Below are 12,997 nucleotides of genomic sequence, written 5' to 3'. Positions count from 1 at the left end.
TAGCGCAGCGGGAGCCGGATGGGTCCAGCACGTTGCCACCCTCGCGCCAGCCGCCCTGTTTTCCGTGGATCTCACGGGGCTCCGCACTCGCTTTGGGCCCTCGTGGGGGAGCCGCCTCTTTGTGCAGGCCGTGGGCGGGGCGTGGAGCGGGGCGGCCGGGGATTGGCTGATGGAATGGAGGCGGGGCCTGGGCCAGAGAAAATCCGCGCCCGGGCGGCTGCCAGCCCAGCCGCGAATTGGAACTGCTGAGCCCCTCGTCTAGTCGCTTTCTCCCCGGGGGTTCTTTCCAGTCTCTGCCCGCGCGGCGTCCGACCGGGTGCCCTTCTCTCTTTGCAACGCGAGCCGTCTCCTGTCCTCAACTTCCCTCCCCGCGCGGTGCAGCCCGGCCGGAGCGGCGATGCGTCTCATCCAGAACATGTGTACCATCGCAGAGTACCCCGCCCCGGGCAGCACCGCTGCCGACTGCTGCCTGGGGGCTGCAGGCCGCCGGCTCGTCAAGATCGCCGTGGTGGGGGCCAGTGGCGTGGGCAAGACCGGTGAGTCCAAGCGAGGAACCCGCTTGGCCGAGGGGCGGGACGGGACGGGACCTGGCGACCCGGGCCCGGACTGGAGATGAGAGAGGTGGGCGTTGCAGCGGGATCCTCCGCCCCTTCATGTCCCTGCTTCAGCGGAAGAGGGTCACTGGGGCCCTGAGCGGGCCGCAGACTTTCGGGCCGGAGTAGAACTTTAGGGCTTCTGGCAGGATCTGGGGCGGGATGGGGAGATAGTGACTGTAACCCGTCCTGGAGTTCTGTAAGGTTAGGAAGAAGTTCGCCTGCTGGAAGGTTTAGGTGTGGCCCAAGGAGGGGGCTGGGCCACGAGACCCTTCCCGCTGGCAGAGCCGTAATTCACTCGGCTTCTTCCTCCTCGTGTCTGGCAGAGGGTCAAGGAGCTACAGGATAGGAATTTCCCTCGGTGGCCGGCTGTGACTTTCTTTGGAAGAGTTGTTTTCCAGGTGGGGGTGGGGCGGAGACCCATCTAACTTAGGGGGTTAATGATCAGTCTTTTTTTTTTTTTTTTTTTTTTTCCTGAATTGCAGCTTTGGTGGTCCGGTTCCTCACTAAACGATTCATCGGGGACTATGAACGAAATGCAGGTGAGGAAACGCACCGAGACAAAGCCTGTTGGGATAGCTGCCTTCAAGGACACTTCCTTCAGAGTGACAGTGTTTAGCATCAGGATTCTGCCACTTCCAATTCTGCACGCCCCCCCCCCCCAACCCCCAGCTGCCATCTGGCCTCATTCCATTCCTGGCCCATTCATCATTTTATCAAGTGCCCGAAAGTATCCCTGTGGTATGTTTTTAACTATAGGGACCCCAGTTGGAAACACCCTTTGTACTCCAAGGCCTTTTCCTTTAAAAAAAAAAGGGGGGGGGCTGCAAAAGTCATAAAAAAAAAAAACCAAACAAACAAAAAACCCAGCCTCGAGCTCCTCCCCCACCCTCTCCCTCTGCTGGCTGCCTTTCAGGGGCGACCTTTCAAAGCAAAGGCCAAAGCAGAACAGTTGTAAGCCTAAACTTCTCTCCTTAACAAAGAAAAATAACTATGATTCTAGTGGGGAGAGCTCCTGAACAATGAGAAGACACATATTTCATTCTCAATGATTGAGAATAGTCACTGCCCCGGAAGGCTTCAGTCCTTTCCGAGTGTGCCCCTTAACGAATTGCTTACATACAGAGACTGTGTGAAGTACCTCTTGGGCATTAATTGAAGTGAACCATATAAGCTGTCCTGAGATATGACATGGCGGCCTTCTGCTTTGATACACAGCTGATCAACACCATGGCACACTTTCATGCTACAGATGCGAACTGTGCATTTACTAACCATATTTGCTAATGAAACTGTTACATCCAGCGGGCAAAATCTTTGGAGAGTGATAATATGAAAAAATAAAAACAGAAACCCTGCATCTACTGAGTCAGAGACTGCCCTCCAAGGAACTACTCTAAACATGGAAACTTAGTTTAAAATTAGACCAGCAAGTTTCTAAAAACCAACAAACTTTGACCTACTTCTGATAAATCTACTAGCAGGGGCTTAAGACTGTGCTTGGCCTTTAAACAATATCTGAATTAAGTGCATTAAATAGAAGCGAAGTACACCTTTTTCTTTTTCTTGTGTGCATTGGTTCAAGCTGTGGCACATTAAAAACAAACAGAAAACCAAACCAAATGTGAGGCTGCATCTCCTTTCTTTGTCTTCATAGGTAACCTCTACACAAGACAAGTTCACATAGAAGGAGAAACCCTGGCCATTCAGGTCCAGGACACTCCAGGCATCCAGGTGAGAAGCTGATGGGGACACGGGTGGCTGTGGGATTGTCCACTTGTTCTTAAGTCGAAGGGACACGAGATGTGGGGAGTCAGGTCTAGACTTTACTTGTGGTTTGACAGTTTAATTGTACCTGGCTGCAGGTCAGCCTTGGCCTGGTTTAGCTTGGGGAACTGGGAGAAGGAAAAGAGCCCCTCCTGTGGGAGGGGTCAACAGAGGTGGGGGGGAACGACCAAACCAACTCTGGGAATTGGCGGTGTCTCCTTCCTTTGGTTTTATTTATGTGCCTTTGGCATTGAAACCCAAATATTCGGGTTCAGTCTCCAACACCCGGAATCACTTTTATGTTGTGGAAAGTTTCTCTGTAGACAAAAGAGCTCCGCTAGTATTTTTTTTTCCCTTCCCCGTCCTGAACTGGGCAGTTATCCAGGTTTAAATGCTTCCAGCTCCTATCTTCCCCAGACTTACTGTCTAGCCAGTTAATTTCCCATTTTGTGCAACTACAAAGTCGCTCTGCATGGAGTTCCTGCAGGTCCATTCCGCACTTGAGTGCGGTGAGCTGCCCTGTTATTTATTCCCTCGGAGCAGCTGGATCAACATGTTGTTAAGAAAGCCGAAGCTCGTGGGGCTAGAATACGACCCGTAACCCACCATCACGACGAAGGCTCCTTTTGAATTGAGGATGTGCGGTAGCTGGAGCTCTGTGCAGGGCCCACTGTTCACCATGCTCTCCCACTTCCTCAGGTGCACGAGAATGGCTTGAGCTGCAATGAGCAGTTGAACCGCTGCATTCGCTGGGCGGATGCCGTCGTCATCGTTTTCTCCATCACCGACCACAAGAGCTATGAACTCATTAGCCAGCTCCACCAGCACGTGCAGCAGCTCCACCCGGGCACTCGGCTGCCTGTGGTGGTGGTGGCCAACAAAGCCGACCTCTTGCACGTCAAGCAGGTTGACCCTCAGCTTGGTCTGCAGCTGGCCAGCATGCTCGGCTGCTCCTTCTATGAAGTGTCTGTCAGTGAAAACTACAACGACGTCTACAGTGCTTTCCATGTCCTGTGCAAAGAAGTGAGCCCCAAACAGCAGGCCAGTGGCACTCCCGAGAAGCGCAGAACCTCGCTCATCCCCAGACCCAAGTCGCCCAACATGCAAGACCTGAAGAGGAGGTTTAAGCAAGCTCTGTCTGCCAAAGTGAGGACTGTCACATCTGTCTGAGGCACGACTCCTGGAGGGGGTTTGGTCTTCTGGGCAGAGGGCCCGAGGTTCTTCTTAGATGGGACCATTGCAGGCGGATGTCAGATCATGGTTCCAGAAAGAGCAGAGGCAGAGGGGCCTAAGGGGCCTTTGGAATTCTGCAACACTGGGAGTAAGGGCAGATGGACAGACGTGGGACTGACCTGCCAATCCTTTAGGTGGGGACGGGGCATGCTTTTGTTCCTCACTGCCTTCTAAGTGATGGTCAGGTGCACCAGAGCATGTATGTGGATTGGGGTGGGGAGAACCAGTGAGCATTTACGAGGCTTTCTCTCCCTCCTTCATTGTTTTTTTTCCCAAGAGGAGGGGGTTTGCTTTTCTCAGTGCCTCCAACATGCTTTCTCTATAGGATGCCTTTCCGACTTGAAGGATATCCAGGTTTAAGAACAAAGAGGGACTCTCCCCATCCCATAAAGGTCAAATTTTAGACCAAAATATTCAGTGTACAGGCACCTGTGAGCTGCAGTCTGTGGCAAGGTGCTGGATCTCCTGACGCAGGATGGGTACCTTTGTGGAGTAGCTGTGGAAACCTCACCCATGGGCTGCCCAACTGTGATGATGTATAGTCGTGTGTTGGTGTTTTGTTTTGTTTTGTTTTTTCTTTAAACTGTGGCATCAGGTACAGAAAAAAGTGTTAATTGATGCTGGTGTGGTTTGTGTAAACGACCCATAGCAATGACGTTGGGTTGCTTCCTGGGCCCGGCTGAGTTGTGGCTGGGTGGCTGAGATAGTAAAATGCTGTCTTCAAGAGTGACCAGACTGCAGGCTACCTGCCAAATCCCCTACACAGATGCACTTTAAGAAGCCGTTTATGCTTTGGCTCAAACTGTCATTAATTTATTTTATGTACAATAAATCTCTCATTTGATAAGAGCAGACATCTGACTGGGTCTTTATTGAAATGTTTACCTTCTGTCTTCCAGGAAGTGACTTTTAGAACCCTGTGTTTATTGAGCAAGTTGAGTCAGGGAATATGCCTTCCAGGAGCTAATCTCTTATGCCTCACAGCATGTGATCAGCGAGGTACATTTTATTGTCCACATTTTACACAGTACAAAACATCCTGGCAGAGCAAATTCAATAGCGTGAGGTCTACAACCTGCAAACATGGTCACTTGTAATTTGGCCTTTCTCTTCCAGAGTTGTATGTCTCCGTTTCTTCATGGTCTTCTGGGTGAACCTAAGAGAGCTGTCTGTCTGTCTGCACATCACAGCAGAGTTGTGAGGGCATGAAGCCTCTCCACAGAAGCAGTGCCACTTCATGCGTGACACACTTACTGAAGCTTTTGGGGGCATGCTGTGTCCGCAAGCTACACTTTATTCTCATAGTAAGAGCTTAGAGCTGTGGGTCTGGAGCTGTTCAGGGGCTGTTCCCATGGAGCTATTGTCACACACGTGTGCCACAGCTGGCAGACCTCTCTTCTGCTGCCACTGGAGCCTGGAAGACGTTGCCTGCAAACTCAGGAGTCTCCATCTCTGTGGGCAGGGTATCGTTCTTCCATTTGAGCGGCACCCTTCATACTGCTCTTGGCTAGTTCTCCAGATAACCCTGCAAGGTGGTGTGTGGGAGGGCTGACAGGATTTCATAAATAAAGAAAAGCAGGGTTTAGGTTTCCACATAAAGTCAGTGTCTTGAATATTCAGTGTTACTTCTTCATCATGCCTCATATATAAGATGTATCCTGCCACAAAGGCAAAGCAGTGGGGTGTGCTGGGAGTCTGGTGATAGGGGCTGGGCTATTTAAGCTCACTTTTTTCCCAGGGGACCATCTGACTGCTCTTGACAGTGACCTTCTGAGAGCTTTGCTCTGTTATATGTAGAACTTGAGGCTTTCTTTTTTAAACCTCTTCAAAGCTAACCTAAGCTCACCCCTGAGAAGGGTGTGTGTTGGCAGCATGGTGGGAAATGGTGCCTACAGACAATGGAGACAGTACAAGGGCAGAGACAGGCTACCCACTCGGCTTGTCTTCCTCCTGTGTGGTTGTTAGCACTGCACAAGTGAGCAGTTCTTTGCTCACTTACCCTCGGCTACCCCGTGCTCCGCAATAAAGACAAGAAACTCTGGACAGGGTTGATTTTTGTAGCACAAGACTGAGAGGAACTAGACTTCCATTTCTTACTGCCCCCTGCTTCCTCTTCCCTACCATTCAGCCACAAGGATCTCTGTAGGACTCTGTCCAGCCTCTGCAGCCTGGTGGGTGTGCCTGGGCCCTCTCATCTCCTGCCCTTGGCACTAATGACTGCCTCTCATCTCCTGACCTCTGAGTAGACTCAGCCTTTCACTTCACCTAGGCAGGTCTTTCTGCTACAGAGGGATGAAGTGGAGAAGGCAGAGGGAGTGATCTCTGGGAATCTCAGGCGGGAACCACCCCAGTCTAATCTAGGCTGCCGTCTTGGGCGAGCTTGACCTTCTCAGGTGGGACTGACTATTTGTAATTCAGGAGCAGCTGTGTTCTCAGCATAGGCTTGGTGCAAGGTTTCATTAATCTCATCTGTCTCAATACTAGCATCTCTCTACTTACCCTCCCCAGTGGATGTCTCTGGCCTGAGAAACAATCTCCTCTCCCTCTAGGCTGGGCTATGGCGGCGGAGGAGAGGGTTTATTGAGTAGTTACAACATTCAGGTTGCACGTGCCCTCCTTCATCTTTCGGAGACTCCTGAGGGAGGCTATATCACTGCTATTTTAAGATGAGGAAACCAAGGCCTTGAGATTATGCTAGCTTAGGGCCAGCCAGTAACAGCACCCTACTTCACTTACTGACTGACTGATTGGGCGCCAGAAATAGATGTTTGAAACAAGGACATTCTGTACACCAACTCCACCCTCTCTTTAGTATTCTATACACAGAAGGAAGGAATTGGCTGGGCTCTTAAGAAGCCAATCCTGGACCCTACTGATGCCAGTTTATGCCCCGCCCCCCATCGCAGACCCAGTAGCTCTGGGCCTTCTCAGACCAACCTACCTCCCTGGCCCCATTCACCCAGCTTCCCCCACCTCCCTTCTGCTACCGGTTGAGTTACTGCGTGGCCCCAGGACTCCTGGCAACTGGTCCACATCTGCTGTTACCATTAGCCTGAGGCTGCTGGCTGCTTTGGCCTCCAGCCCCCTTCGGTAATAAAGATGCCCAGGTTGGAGGGGCTGCCTCCCAGCCGGTCTGTCTCAGAGCCCAACCCACGTCTGTCTTGATGTCTGGCTCTCTAGTTTCCTCCCAGCCTCAATTCAAAACCATTTGCAGCCCTAGGCTGGGCCTGGCCTGGTTGCATAGTGGCAGAGGGGGTGGGAGGGAGGGAGGGAGGGGAGCTGTAAAACTGCCTTCAACCAGCTCCAGAAGGTTTGCCTGTCCAGCAGCCCAGAACCCCAAGCTTTAGGGGCTATCGCTGTGTCTATAGAGAGCCCCTTATTTATAAAAAACATGGAGGGGGGCAGAGATTTCAGCGTCGATCTTTTATCCCAAGAGGGAAAAGATCAGTCTGGGCAAGGGAGCGGCTGTGGGCGGATCCCCACAGTGGGGCGGTTGGCGCATGGTCTTGCTTAGTGGAGTAGATGGCAAGCACCCAGCTGTGGAGAACTCCCAGAACCTCCGGTAGGGTAACAGCCCAGCAGGGAAGCACTTGCCTGTTTACAGTAAAGAACCCAGAAAGCTGTCTGGTACTTCTCTGGAAGTCTAAAGAAAGACGGTTTCAGCAAGTTCTTATTGCCCTCATGTGTTCCTGAACTGGAGAAGAGAATGGGACTAACGTTATTTGTTAAAAGCCCCCGCTCTTTCTGACAGGGCCTGTGCCCTCCACCATCTGGTTTTCAGAAGTTCCTTTAAGAGCAGTGACAGAGCGTTTTGATGTTTCTTGGGCAAGCTAACAGACGACATTTGTAATATTGGACTATTTGTTGTTGAGATTCCATGTCTGGTAACCAGGGTAAGAAGAAACAATAGTGGTCTGGGGGACAGGGTATGGAATTCTTTGCTAGGGAAATGCCACTGTAACTGTAGGGGCCTTGGCACAAACAGCTAACTGCGTAGGGCCGGACCCTCTGCGTGGAGTACTTCCAAACACCGACTGCACTCTATGTTTACAGGGACAGGATTCCAAAAGGAGCAGACCTCAGTTGCCACAAAGCATTTACCCTGCTCTCAACTGTTTATATAAAAAGTAGCTGCAGGGCCCGAGGCCGGAGAGTGGTCTGTGTATGCTTGCTTTGGTTTGGCCAGCAGGTTTAGGTGGTAAATAGACTCAGGTCTGTGAGGCGCTGGCGCTCAGCTCCTCAGCTGGGCCTTTCAGGTGGCTACCATAGGCGTATAGCAGAGGTCCCTTTAAAAGGCAGACACCTAGACACTGTGAAAATGGTGAACAGTAACTGAGGATAACAGAACTGATGAGGAAAACATAACTGTTTTCTGGTTGGCATTAATGACATTCTCCGACATTCAACACTAGTAGTGATGCTTCTTAGACATTGTTATATTTAGATACAAAACCTCTTCCGAAGGCTCATGGGTTGAGAATTTGGTCTTCAATGCAGCAGCACACAGAGGAGGGGTTCCAGGGAGGAGGTAACTGGACCACGAGTGGCTTGATTTCACTAATGGATTAAGCTATTGAGCGACTCCCTCCATACTACAACACTGGGATGCAGTGAGAACTGGACTTTTCAGAGGAAGTAGGTCACTGGGCTGCATCCTAAGTATGAACTTTCTCCTTCCTCCTACATCCTCCTCAAGCTCCCGGCTCTCATGAGTCAAACAGGTCTTCCCTTCTACATATTCTCTGCCATTGATGCTGTTCTGTCTCTCACGGGCACAGAAACGTCAGAGCCAAGTGCCTGTGAACTGACACCCCCAAGACTGTGAGCTAAGATCAGTTTTCCTCCTGTGAGCTGACATTCTCAGGTATTTTGTCTCGGTGACAGAATGCTGGCGAACAAGGGGCCATTCACTGAGCAGCATACCCTGGTCCATATTCGAAGTATTAGATGCGTAGTCACTCTTAATTTGCACTGTCACCCAGAGTAGCATGGCCTCCTGGCATCTAATCATGGTCAGCCAAGACCAGACAAATGAACTACCAGACTTGGGAAATGTGTTCCTGACTGGCCTTCTGCTTGGATGGCCTGGGCTAAAGGAGACTTTATTTCCTCTCCATTTTTCTTCTTTGCAGAAATGCCTCTGCCGTCACTCTTCACTCTGCTGTCACTTTTTGCTCTGACATCACTCTTCGCTCTGACATCACTCTTCGCTCTGACGTCACTCTTCGCTCTGACATCACTCTTCGCTCTGACGTCACTCTTCGCTTACTCCCCTTGCCGTGCCGATGCATTGTCACTCTGTGAGGTAACTGACTGGTGCCCTCAGCAGGAGCATCCATGCTTCCTAGGGCTATGGACCAGCCATCCTAGTAGACTCCCTGGCAGCCCTCTGGGAAGGAGGCACCGGCACCATCTAGTTCACAAATGTTGGTGCATGGTTGGATAACCACAGTGCTCTGAGAGGTGCAACTGGAACATAAAGTCAGAGAGAGCCCCACAGCCCTGGCCCATGGTTCCTGCGCATGGGCAGGGGCCTTCTTAGCACCCTCCTAATCCTTCCCTCATCTAGAAATCGAGCACAAACCTGAGAGTGCCCCAGACTGGCACAGGCTCCACTGCCCGCGTCCTCCGCGTTCTCTTTCTTGTTGATGGCCACTGGTGGGACCAAAACCAAGTTTTCCTCAAGTCTTCTTCAAACCAGACTGGTTATCGCCGACTTCCTCCAGCTCACTGATGTCCAAAGCTTTCTATCCCCTGACTGTCCCACTGGCCCAGCTCTTCCAACCAGCAGCTGCAGACATGGGGAACTAAACTTTTCATGCTTCTCCCAGCTACCCAGACATCAGCTATGGTCCTACTTACTGCTGTGTCAGAATATTCTAGAACGCTAACATAACCAGTAACTTTATCCTATTATGGTAATAGTGGACACCTCTGAATACGCTTTTACTAGGTAAGAAACAACTTGCCAAGATAAACTACTAAACTCACAAAACCTATACACTAACAGACCCTTGGGGTAAAAAGCTGAAAGTACCCGCCCCCTTCCTAACTTCCCACTTGATGTGTCTTCCAGAGGCAACCACTAGTTAGCAGTTTGGTTCTATGTTCTCAGACTTCTTTTGCATGTAGACACATGATGAGAAACTTAACCAGGAGAAGAAATCCACAAGAGACCCAGGCCTGAGGCAAAGCAGAGGCTGTTCATCCTGAGAGTGCCACAGAGCCACAGTAGTGGCTGGCTCGCCATGAGCCTGGCTCAGAATCTGGAATGTTCTCCTGGGTTCCCACTCAAATTTGAGAATGGATGGTTGGATGAATATGGTTTTGAGTCATACTGACACTTTCAATTTCTTTATTTTAGGAAGTGCTTATCTCTCCTTATAGATAATTTGTTTACATTTTCCCCTTATTCAAATATAAGACTTTTAGATTCGTGGGATTGAAAAAGGAGCCGCCTCGCAGTCAGCAGCGGCAGAGACTTGGTGCAGGTATAGAACGACTGGGCATGAGCACGAACATCTGGTCTCTAAAACTGAGCTGCAGCATCTGAAAATGATTCCAAGTTCAGTCGTTTTTTTTCTTCTCCCCTAAAATGACAGCATTTAATAGAGAAGTAAAATGTATAGCCATGCCTTGGTTACATTTTATTTCATCTTCCTGTTAGTCCAAGCTAGAAACTGGTTTTCTGCTTTGTCCCGTTTCAGACACCCATTACTCAAGTTGGGAGGCCCGGCCACATGCTGGACGTCTAAGCAGCTCTTTCTTTCTTTCTCCCTAGAGTTCTCATATAATTTCAGTAGGTGCATCTGGGTTTTTCTGCTCTGACTAAAAGAAAATTTAAACTCCCAGAAGAAAGCTTTCTATTTCAGTAGGAATTTGAAATCACAAAGGCCATGTAGGGGGTGTGGTTACACTTAGGTCCAGGGGAGGAGACCCCTTCTACACAGGCTTCCTCTGGACAGCGTGAAACCATCGGTAGCCAGGACAGCTCTCCAGGCACCCACTTGTCCCTCCTACTGCTGTTCCCAGTAGCAGGCTGCCCCATCCTTGCACCAGCTGGAACAAAGCAGTCCTTTGTCAGTCATAGGGTGATTTACCACTCATGGAGGCCACCAGCCCAGTGCTACCCAGGCCACCCCACCCCACCCTCTCCTTGACTTTCAGAAATGTTTTGGAGACAAAGAGAAACAAAGTTTCAGGCTCTGTTTGTGACATCCCTGTCCCACTTGCATAATCACAAGGACACTGTAGCCTTCCTCCAACGGGGAGTCCTCAGTACACTGCACTTTTCCTTGGCTAGCTCATGTCTGCCACCACTGCCAACGAACTGTTACCTACAGCTAGGACTTTCAGGTAGCTTCGGGAAGGTCACAACAGTGGCTAAGGGTATAGGAAAGCGATGGCTGGTGAGGTCAGCTAATGACAGCCTGGCACCTTTAGAAGAAGAATGAGAACACAAGTCTTTATTTTGCTTTTGAAGAACGGGAGCAGTCCAAACAAACTGCCTTCCATGCAGTTATGCAGATCTCTGGTAGAATTAAGTCATACCTATAATTAGTAACCGGGACACAGCCTTTGGAGGCATATCTGGAGCGGCGACCAATGGGTATTGGTATTTCCAGCTCAAACAGGTCTAATCTTCTCTTAGATGTCAGAAGCCAAGGTCTGGGTGTAGCCGGTCAGTTGCAAAGAGCAGCTCAGGAATGTTAAGTGGCTTCAGGAGTCTTGTGGACAGCACCATCACCTGTGACAGGAGGGGCAAGCACAGGGCAGTTAGGGAAGTCAGCTACCAGGGTGTCTTAGAGGGAGGCAGCGTGGAGAAAAGCAGACAGGACACAGGGCCCCTCATCTGACCTGGGTCCTAAGTGAGGCTCTGCTGACTCACCTAGTCCATGGGCCTTTGGCTGATTCTGGGCAACTCTTCCTACAGCTTGGACTTCAGTGTGAGGCTGATTTCCCTCTAGAACACCTAGAGAGCTTGTTCCAGGACTTGCCTAGGTACATTATATGCTTTATAAGGGCCAGGGAAAGGCCTTCCCAAGCAGGCATTAGGCATCTCTTGCTAACAAACTGCCTGTGGGAAATCAGGGAGGTGTTCCCGGAAGGAATTCCATAGGCCAGCATCAGAGTGTGGCATGACTGGGCTTCACTGGGCCATGCTACATTGGACAGGTGCAGGGAGGACGCCTCCCTGTCCTCTTGCCTGGCCCACAGTTATCCCAGGTGTAATGAAATCAGTGAAGTAATCAACATCAAATTCAACCAGCTCATTGGTGCAAATCAGAGGCCACATTCCCACTCAAGGTTAACAGGGCAGGGTCATGGTCAAGGAAGGGAGTAGAAAAATTTTAGAATTTCTATTTTTTTTTGTAAATAACTTTTTAACAACTGTGTTGAAGTTCCCTCTTCTTCAAGAGCATTGCCTTTAAAACACTTGTTCTGGAAAATGCTACCAAGAAACACATGGCTAACGCCAGCCAAACTGTATTTTTGGAAGGTTAAAAAGAACGACTGCAATCCGGGTTTCTCATTTCCCGTGAAACCTATGCAAAGGAGGTTTGGGGGCAGTGATGAATATGGCATGTCCCTGCCACCTGAGCTTGTGGGTTCAAGCAACACATGCTGCACCAAGCCAAGGAGGTGATGGCAACGGTGGCTTCCAGGCCAGAGCTGCCAGCCATGGCTGGGGAGACCTCAGTTCCCCTGCTGGCTGCTGGATTCCCTCTGGAAAGTCACTTTCCTTGGAGCCTCACTCTCCCACCTCATAAGTCCCAGGAAAAAGAGAACAGTGAGCTTGCAGCAGCGTCACCAGGATTGTGTAAGTTCCTCTGCTGAGGGCCTGGGAAGAGCTCGATTGACTACCGTAGGCTACCGCTTCACTGGGATTAGGTGATGTTTGTGATAGGTTTGCAGACTCCCCTTGGAATCATTTGAAAGTACAGGATTGTCTAGAGAAATACATATAGGTTGATATAGTTTTAGGGGAGATTTATGGACTTACACACACACACACACACACACACACACACACACACACACACACTTTGCCCAGTCTCTGGATGCAGACCCCTGTGAGTAGAAGAGTCCAGTAATGGCAAATATACTGAAGACTCTCTGTCACCATGACTTGTCAGTCCCTGCCATACTGCCAGGGACTCAGACACTATGTAAAGTCAGTAGATGCCTCTTCAGCTGAGGTGAGTGAGGGGCAGGAGTGAGGATGAAGTGTGTCTCTGAAGAAGCTTACATCTTGGTGTCAGGTTTGATTAACTTGGTGGGGGTATGCCGTCTACAGAGCCAGCCGACGTCAACACTGAGAGCAGCTAATGCAGCCCAAGGAGTCTCTCTGGTTCAGGTCCTACGCTGGGCTCACAGCCATGGCTAACAGAGAACGGATCAGT

At 50.3% G+C, this 12,997-nt stretch overlaps 2 protein-coding genes across 2 annotated transcripts in view; one reads left to right on the top strand and one right to left on the bottom strand.

Moving 5' to 3' along the window:
* Positions 1 to 237: 237 nt before the first annotated feature.
* Positions 238 to 4,442, top strand: Rasl11b (RAS-like family 11 member B). Its single transcript, NM_001002830.2, is given in 4 exon segments — positions 238 to 536; positions 1,079 to 1,135; positions 2,251 to 2,327; positions 3,060 to 4,442. Coding segments are annotated over 4 exon segments (744 nt in total). The 5' UTR covers positions 238 to 397; the 3' UTR covers positions 3,531 to 4,442.
* Positions 4,443 to 11,031: 6,589 nt separating this feature from the next.
* Scfd2 (sec1 family domain containing 2) overlaps positions 11,032 to 12,997 on the bottom strand; it is a 326,684-nt gene continuing 324,718 nt past the window's right edge. The window contains 1 exon segment of the mRNA NM_001017499.1: positions 11,032 to 11,340. Coding sequence (NP_001017499.1) covers positions 11,248 to 11,340 — 93 coding nt within the window. The 3' untranslated portion in view covers positions 11,032 to 11,247.

This window comes from Rattus norvegicus, chromosome 14 (genome assembly GCF_021556685.1).
Source record: "Rattus norvegicus strain SHRSP/BbbUtx chromosome 14, alternate assembly SHRSP_T2T, whole genome shotgun sequence".
Lineage (NCBI taxonomy): Eukaryota > Metazoa > Chordata > Mammalia > Rodentia > Muridae > Rattus > Rattus norvegicus.
Note: the sequence above shows the minus strand (reverse complement) of the source record. Positions and strands in the feature narration are given on the sequence as shown.